The sequence below is a fragment of the Rhamphochromis longiceps genome, linkage group LG10, assembly GCF_057381845.1.
Source record: "Rhamphochromis longiceps isolate RC_006_pf linkage group LG10, R_longiceps_female_GT1.1, whole genome shotgun sequence".
In the NCBI taxonomy this organism is placed as follows: domain Eukaryota; kingdom Metazoa; phylum Chordata; class Actinopteri; order Cichliformes; family Cichlidae; genus Rhamphochromis; species Rhamphochromis longiceps.
Genome location: NC_140566.1, coordinates 35,594,274 through 35,602,625, shown reverse-complemented (window position 1 = coordinate 35,602,625; position 8,352 = coordinate 35,594,274). Strand labels below are relative to the sequence as shown.

Sequence of the window (8,352 nt, the reverse complement as noted above, 5' to 3'; positions counted from 1 at the left end):
CTGATGCACCAACTGGTTTCTGTCCGGTCGTTCAGTCTGACGTCACTAGCCGTGTCTGGGCCTAAACTCCGCTGCAGGTCCATATATCAAACGATCACTGTGGCATTACTGAGAGTTGAAAAACTGTCTAAAGTCTTTCATCTTTAATAAAATGATCAGCGTTCTGCTCTACCAGGTGTAACAATTGAGTTTAACATCCAGGCATCCATGAAAACGGAATTTATGACATTTAACGGAGTTAGAAGTTAGCAGGGAGTTAGCTCGCTAGCTTCTATCTAAATACAATATAGCATGTCCTGACTGCGGGGTTTTGGAAACAAATTAAAACGTACAGCTCTGCTATCACTTCCAACATAAATGAAGACAGAAAACTAAACAGCAGTGACGTTTGTAGGGTTACTGAAGTTGGGCTAGCTGGTATATAATGATGTGCTACGTGACCGCTAGCGACACAGCTATGTTAGCATAATATAAACAAGCTAACTTTTTTTCCACTCGATAAAAGTTAACGTGAGTGTTCTCGGTGGTCAGGAACAAATGCAATCGCATGGCAGGATGCTGTAAAAGGACCAAACTTCAGCCAGGAGAACAACTGAGATAATCCATCCACAATACGAGGTTAGTCATTCATATACTGCTGCATGGGCTGGGCTGTAGTTACATCCTAAGGTTTTAAAAACTGAGCTTAAATAAATGATTAGCGGTAATAAAAGCCGAGGGAGGTCAACAGTGATCACTGACTGTTTTAGGAGCTTTTTGAGATTAAATAGAAGAAAAACATTAAACATGTTAACAACACAAAAGCCATATTAAACGCAGACTACTTTAGGCCCGGAAGTAGGATTCGTCGCGTCATCACTTAACGACCGGATAGCAACTGTGTTCCATAACTCACCTGTATTAGGGTTCATGTTTGCATTATTAGGGGCGTGGCCTCTCTGACTGACAGGTGGATGGTGACACAGTGTACCCCCCACCCCCACTGAGTCGTGTGCAGGACACGATCACTCCGTCAGCGTGGTGGAGGAGCTCAGCACCATGAGGAAGATCCTCTGATGAAAGGCTCGTGGAAGCTGAGACAGCGAGAAGAGAAAACATGACTTACGGCGCAAAGACCAGAAAGAAAAAGGAGGCAGCAGAAAGTTTCTAGATGGTGGAGCTGGTGTAGAAGCTGCTGTGGACTGTGGGTGCAGTGGGAGCTGCAGGGCTCGAGACTAATGTTTTCCCACAGTTGCACTTTTTCTCTTTGGTGCTCCCAAATTTTTCAACCGCATCACTGAACACTTCAGCTTTACATGTAGACTTTTTTAAACTGCTGTCCATACAGACAACATTGATGAATGATTAACAATCTGTCAACACAAAGTTCTTTATTTGGAGCTCATTTCTACACGTTACCGTATTTTTAGGGCACCGGATTATAAAAATAGTCAAACTTTACGCCATTGATTCATTCATGCTGAACTCTCTCACAGCTGCTCTGTTCTCATGCGGGACGGGATGAGGTGCGACCTCTCACAACGAACGTAATATGGTCAACACCTTGGAGACGCTTACAGCTGCTGTGAAGGCTCAAAGCAACACCATTGAGCGTATGAGGGGAAACATCAGAGAGAGGCCTGCTCACAATGACACCCTTGAGCGACAGTTGGAAAACATCGCGGAACGGATCACTGTAGTTGTGAGGTCTCAGAATCAAAAGACTGACAACACCACGGAACAGAAGTTTGATACCATCATGGGGAGGCTCGCAGCTCTTCAACGGGAGATCGAGAGACCAGCCTCGGAGTGCTAGAATTCGAGCTGCTCACAAAGGAGAAATCAACAATATTCAACATTTGGACACCACGGCCCCAGCTGCAGGCCCAAGGCTGGAGCCCACCAAAACAACTCCCTGATAACGACTGTGTGATGACTATTCTTCCCGCCCCATGAAGGACACCTGGATTGGCTGGAGGACTGTTTACTTAGCCTGATAGGCCGAAGGACACTGTCTCAGCTAAACTATGGACACGCACACACACACACTTACACTGGTAAGCACTCACTCATCCCCCTCCCTTTCCAACGCCTTCGATGCTTGTGCCCTACCGGGGATGATAGCAGTCAACTGGACCAGCACAGATGCTGCAGGACCGGATGCGCTGTCTACGCCGGCTCTCTCTTACCCTTTACCCGCCCTGTTGCTTGTCTCGTGTTTCTATGGTGTATTGATAGTCATGTGCTTTTGTGCTGAGGTGTTTTTTCTGTTATCAAACTGTTCTCCCACTAGGAGCTCAGTCTGAGTGGAGTTTTTTTCCTCCTCCTCTTACCTCATGTTATGTATTTTCGTTGTTTTTTTCCTATCAGCCTACCTTCTGACATGTCTGCCCAATGTGATGTTTGTGTAAAGTTGGTCAGAAGGTTCCTTTGTGAGTGCGCATGCGCCATTAGCGTGCTGCCTGCTGTAACCCTAATTTCCCTCGGGATGAATAAAGTATTCTGATTCTGATTCTGATTATGCTGCGCGACTGATAGAGTTTGAAGCTTCGTAACCATGTCTCTTAGCAGGAGCCAATTTGGGCTCCTTATGCACGCACAGTACAGTAATATTATGTTGAAGCACGGTACGTATCACTCCGCGAGGGTCCTGACTACAGTAGCTGTAACGCTCCATCGAGCGTTGCGGGTTCGTAGCTTAGCAAAGTCGTGCTAAACATTTTAACTGCTTTGAGCGCCGTGTAGCACATCAAATCAGTTCGAGGTCAGTAAACACAACCAGAATTCATACATAGGGCGCACTTTTGAGGAAATGAAAGGATTTTAATTGCACCTTATAGTCCAAAAAACACGTTACTGAAAAGGTTCTTGTGCTTAAAGTGTTTCACTGAGCTGAAATTTAAACTTAAAATATCTCAAGACATATGAAATAAAAAGAAAGTCTAAATTAAAAATGCCTCAAAGGCTTCAAACTGAACATCTCAAAGGCTGTATCCCAATTCAGGGTCTGCAGCCTCAACGATCCTCATGGGCCGCGTACTTAAAGACCGCTAAGGCCGGAAGTGCGAGGCTTGTGAAATGGGACGCTCTAGCCTCCGTCACGCTGCCCAGGTTGCCTAGCAACCATGATACTAACAGCTGGAAACGTGTCATACAGCTGTGTTTGACAGAGATGAAGGGGAAAATCTTTTGTTCATTTGTTTGTTCCTACATGAGCTTTGATCATTCTCTGATTAAGCTCAGCTATTGAACGGCGAATATTTTGAAGTAAAGGTTTTAAAACCAAGTTAGTACAAACGTCACTAATGTCACATGACTTTGCCGACATGTGGCCAACAGGAATGTTTAATGTTCTTCGTTATTAAACATTTGCACATCAATAAGTGACAAAATATTCAGTACTTAAAGTTTACTCTTCGGGCGCCCCTCATCCGCCGTTTTTTTCCCAATATTCTGGGATATGTTGGGCCACGAAGTCTACACCACCACGTCCTTAAAATTCAGGGAAATGAAGGACGCATTTGAGGGCCGCATTTCGAGCAGCCTTTGAATTGGGACAGCCTTCGTCTGTCGCAGTTACGTAATTAAAATGCGGCCTTTCAGGCTGCAGACCCTGGATTGGGATACAGCCAATATCTGAACATCTTACCTTGGGCAATAGAGAGGTCCCGCCCCTGACTATCTCTGATTGGTTTAGACCACGATATGGGCATGATGTGTGTGTCGGCTCAGTTTGGGCCAATAAATCATTCTAATGATTACCTGCAGTGTGTTCATTGGCTTATAACCTGTCAGACCCGCCCCTCCTCGTACCCTCTGCGTCTGAACACACTCTTCACACAGCTTTGATACTGTGTGTGTGTCGTTAATTTAAAAATAATGATTTACATGAACAGACGACTGAGTATGTTTTCTCTTCCTCCATTTCTGCTGCACCGTCCTGCGCCGCGCTCTGCTGCGCCGCGGGTCCAGGTCCTGCGACGACGTCACGTTTGAGCTGCGAACACAGAGCTGCTCTTCTGCACCGGGGTCTGCAGACCAGCACGCAGTGCACAGAGGGAGCTCAGATCGTCTCAGGCTGGTGTGTCATCATGATGCAGCCCACACATCTGCAGCAGCTGTGATGATGTCTTGATGATGTCATGTCTAAATAGAGCAAAGCCCTGATGAATGTTTCCTGCAGCGTGTTGAGTCTGAATCATGAAGAATTAAAGCAGCTCTGAAGAAGAGGCCAGACGTTTGTACAGTCGCCCCCTGCTGGACATTACAAAGAATGCAGGTTTAAGGCACGTCAGCATTGGCTGCTTCCGTCTTTTACCATCAGGTGATACAGAAGGCGGAAAAATATAAAGATGAAGGTTTTTGTGCTTTGTTAAAGAAATCCAGACACGAATGACATCACATGATGGTTTTATTGAGGACAGCTGGGACAGACAGGTGAACAGTGAAGCACAGGTTACGTGGAGGTGAGGACGTACAGGAAACTCTGACAGAAACAGTCGGCTTAGTTTGAAAGTATTTTAAGTGAACGCTGTAGATTTGGCCCAGCGTCATCGAGTGTTGACAGAAATCCCAAAGACAAGCTAAAACTTTTAAGAACTCTTCTTAAGATTCAAAGGGACATTTTTTTGTCACAACCCCGTAAAAACTGAGGAACACAAAAAGGCAAACAAACAACTGAAGCAACATGTGCAAAAATCCAACATTTTCCTCTGGCGCCACACAGCACGCCTTCCTGGAAACAGGAAGACGTTTAGCACAGCCGCTAGTGGCGTTTGAACATTCATCGTAAATCTAACCGTTTCCCTCTGCTGCAAAATTCAGCCGTGCCGCTTCGATCCAAGTTTGATCCGGTTCAGTCCGGTCAGGACCAGTTCTGGCCACCCATGTAGTATCCTGCCGGGTCTGAGAGCATGCACTGGTTCTGCTGGCTGGCGCTCCGGTTTTTGGCATCGATGAGCAGCAGAGGAGACTGGGAATAATGGCTGATGATGTCACTGACTGACGGGAAGGACTGGACATACAAGACACAGTTAGATTACACCTCCCCCTACAGGTCAAACACAGTTATTACAGGTGAACGCTGAAGGTGGAACTTTACTGATGTTGTTAGGTAACCTTGGTATTCGCTCTGACATCACAGCATTTATATCAACAACCCCTCAAATTGTACTGGACGAGTTATGAAGGCCAACAAAAGTCTGGATGCTTCTCAGTGTTTACAAGAAACACAGCAACTGGACCTGGAGTCACTGGATACGGTCACTTTCAGGTATTTCCCTGATCTTTATTACATTTTCAGGTTAACACGTCTCTGTGCACTTATATTGTCACATACACAATCACACAGAGAACAACATGTAGTGACTTGTGTCCGAGCATTGTGTGTCTCTGCCCGTAGGTGCTGCTGCTAGCTACTCTTAGCTACTGTTAGCACATGTAAGCTTCGCCACAGTTTAAGCTTTAGTGTAATGTTAGCTGCCGTGATGTTAGCTTGTAACGTTATGATGTTGTTTAGTCGTCTCTTGTCAGCTGTCCAGAGACGGAGGGTCGCATGTCTACACTGTGATAACAGACAAGATTGATTTGTCATGTCAGAAGCCTAAGTTCAGGTGAGGAGGAGGAGGGTGGTCCTGGAGGAGGCTGATGAAGATGATGAGACAGAAAAGGAAACTATAAAAAAGTTGAAACAGATGCAGTCACACAGTTTATCTGATGCTTGTATCTGTTGTGATGGGACAAAAAGTAGTGATGATTTCACGTATGTAGTGATTGGACGTGATCAAAACTCCTTGTCAGGTCCAATATGGCGGACAGCTCTTGAGTGAGCTGCACATGACATCATGTGGAAAACCTCTGTAGCTGATTAAAGTGCCCTGAACACTGAAATCTGCTGCAAACGTGAATAAGAAAGCCTGAAGTAAACAGACATGTTGGCTGTATGACTGAAGAATCCAGGATTTTACCTCCTGGACTTTGAGTCCGGTTCCCAGCACGAACTGCTGGTTCTGCTGCCTGATCTGGATGTTGTAGACTTTGTCCTGGTAGTAGACCATCAGGGTGAAGGGCTGGTTCGCCTGCTGCCGGGTGCTGTCCCTCACCAGGTACGCCCCATCCTAGATGAGACACAGGATTTAAAATGTTTAGACCACAGTGTTAGCATGCTGGGTATGTGACTGCTGCTCCACTGAGTCCTGATAAACAAGTTTGAAGCCTGAATAACAGAAACTTTTATTATGACGCTCTGTTCCTGGTACCTTGCGGACTCGTTTCAGACATCCTTCAGCCTGACCTCGGGTCACTTTACCCACATACCAGCGAGGGTCCAGCTCCTGCACACAGACACGCACAGTAATAAACCCTCTGATGACGAGCTCTGTGTGTGTTTCAGCAAAGACAAAGGAAACAGCACCACCTGCTGTTCACACTGAAGAACATCACCCAGAACATTGTTGTAATTATTATTATTGTTGTTGTTGTTGTCGTTAAAAGTACATATATTAAATCAAATACAAACAAAAACATCTGTGCCGTTTCCTGTATTTTAAATTAAAAACTGTCTGATAGAAACCGTCATTTCTTGATGAAGCTTTTATTGTGAAACACTTCCTCTGTGTGCAGTACTGACCGTGGGTCAGTAACTCATGCTGCTCCTCTTTAAAAGGTTCTGATCAGTATGGACCTCATAATGTTTATGTGACCCACGGTGCCCACGTGTCACAAAGACAAGCGCGTGTGTATTTTAGTGTTACCTGTGTGTATCCTGCTGCAGATGGAGGAGGACGAACTGACTGTCTGCCCGACGGCATCGCTGCAACACCACAAAAACACACAATCACACTACCATCACTTTACATTCATTTATCATGTCTATGTGCAAAGACAATAAAGGGCTATTCTACTCTATTCTATTCTATGTCCTGAGGACTCAACCAAACCACGGCCCAAACCAACCCACAGCTAACCTCACATGACCTTTTCACCCACTGTGTGTTTCAACTGTGACTCTGATGGAGCCATAGTCAAATATTTTATTTAAAAGAGCAGTCGCCCCCTGCTGGACATCAGTGCAGTTCCATGTTGATTTAACTTTTAAGAAATCATTTTGTATAAATTTGTGCTGTTATTCATAAATCTGTTTATTCTAATGTATGAATCATTAAAGCTGTTTCATCTCTGGTCTGCTGGACAAACTGAGCACGCTCACAGAGGCATTTTAAACCTTTTCACTGGTTTCAAATCGATTTCTGGAGTTTTACTGTGAAAGGACAGATGTATTTACACTCTGAGAAAAAGTGTATTTCACAAAATGTCAAACGAATTTTCTTCTTACGAGGTTGCAGTTTGTGTGGCAGCGATCCAGTCCTGTTAAAAACAATAAAAATAAGTTTACCATGAAATATTCTCTATTTTTCACTTAAAATTAAACTTGTAAAGGTTTGTGTTTTTGTAAACCACCACAAACAGAAATCTTATGGTCTAACGGTCACTCACATTTTGTCTCCAGTGGGAGGGCCCGGGGGTCCGGGCCGGAGAGGCTTGCTAAGGGGGAAAGTGTTGCTGTTTGACACTGAAGGGGAAAAACAGCGAGAACAGATTTAAACACACACGTTTTAAACAAGTAACAAAGTTTAATTTTTTTTTTATTTAGGAAGTAAATCTGGAAAAAATGAATAAACCTCACCTTCGTCTGGCAGCTGCTGAGGGAAAAAAGAAAAACACAAGAATTTAACTTTTATTTCCCAATGTTACAAACCTCAGACGAGGACATCAATACAAACATATGTCTTCATCTAACTCAGAGAAACACGATTTAAAATGTTCATTTGTTTAACCAGAGATATTAAACCTGGTGACAGTAAATAAATAAACTATATTTACGTCTGTGTGTGTGTGTGTGTGTGTGTGTGTGTGTCGTACCGGTCTCCTCTCCGTCCTGCTGAAACAAACAAACCAAACGTGACTATTTTTCAAACATCGTCCTTCAGCTGTTAAATAAAAATATTTTGCTACAAATAAACGTTGAATTAAATAAACTGTAAACATCAAAGTGAATCGTTTATCTTCAGGTGATACCTGCTGGGTGAGAGGTGGGCGGAGGAGTTGCTCCTGTTGATGTTGGTGGAGGGCAGAGGTGGTTTGGTAAAGGTGGGCGGATCCTCCTGCGGTGGTCTGCGTGCACCAACACACCAACATTTATTTACACAGCACAAACATGACAGTAACAAACACAATAACAATAAATAACAAGTCAGCGAATAAAGACCAGCACTGAGGTAGACTGCCTGATGTGAAGAGGAAGATCCAAAGCTTCAATTTCAGCTGTGATGTAGCGGCAACAGCTGACCGGCGTGAACGAGGGGGGGTAAATAT

The 8,352-nt window shown here is 44.4% G+C and overlaps 1 protein-coding gene across 5 annotated transcripts in view; it reads right to left on the bottom strand.

Annotated features, from left to right (window-relative positions):
• Positions 1-3,925: 3,925 nt before the first annotated feature.
• Positions 3,926-8,352, bottom strand: part of lcp2a (lymphocyte cytosolic protein 2a) — a 14,687-nt gene continuing 10,260 nt past the window's right edge. For 2 of the 5 annotated variants that reach the window (XM_085421505.1, XM_085421506.1), the window contains exons 13-21: positions 8,056-8,151; positions 7,900-7,918; positions 7,664-7,679; positions 7,474-7,549; positions 7,313-7,344; positions 6,732-6,790; positions 6,237-6,311; positions 5,946-6,095; positions 3,926-4,993 (exon numbers count right to left, since the gene is read on the bottom strand). In XM_085421505.1, coding sequence (XP_085277631.1) covers positions 4,844-4,993; positions 5,946-6,095; positions 6,237-6,311; positions 6,732-6,790; positions 7,313-7,344; positions 7,474-7,549; positions 7,664-7,679; positions 7,900-7,918; positions 8,056-8,151 — 673 coding nt within the window. In that variant the 3' untranslated portion in view covers positions 3,926-4,843. The remainder of the gene's footprint in view (positions 4,994-5,945; positions 6,096-6,236; positions 6,312-6,731; positions 6,791-7,312; positions 7,345-7,473; positions 7,550-7,663; positions 7,680-7,899; positions 7,919-8,055; positions 8,152-8,352) is intronic. The other 3 variants (XM_085421504.1, XM_085421502.1, XM_085421503.1) reach the window with 3 other exon arrangements.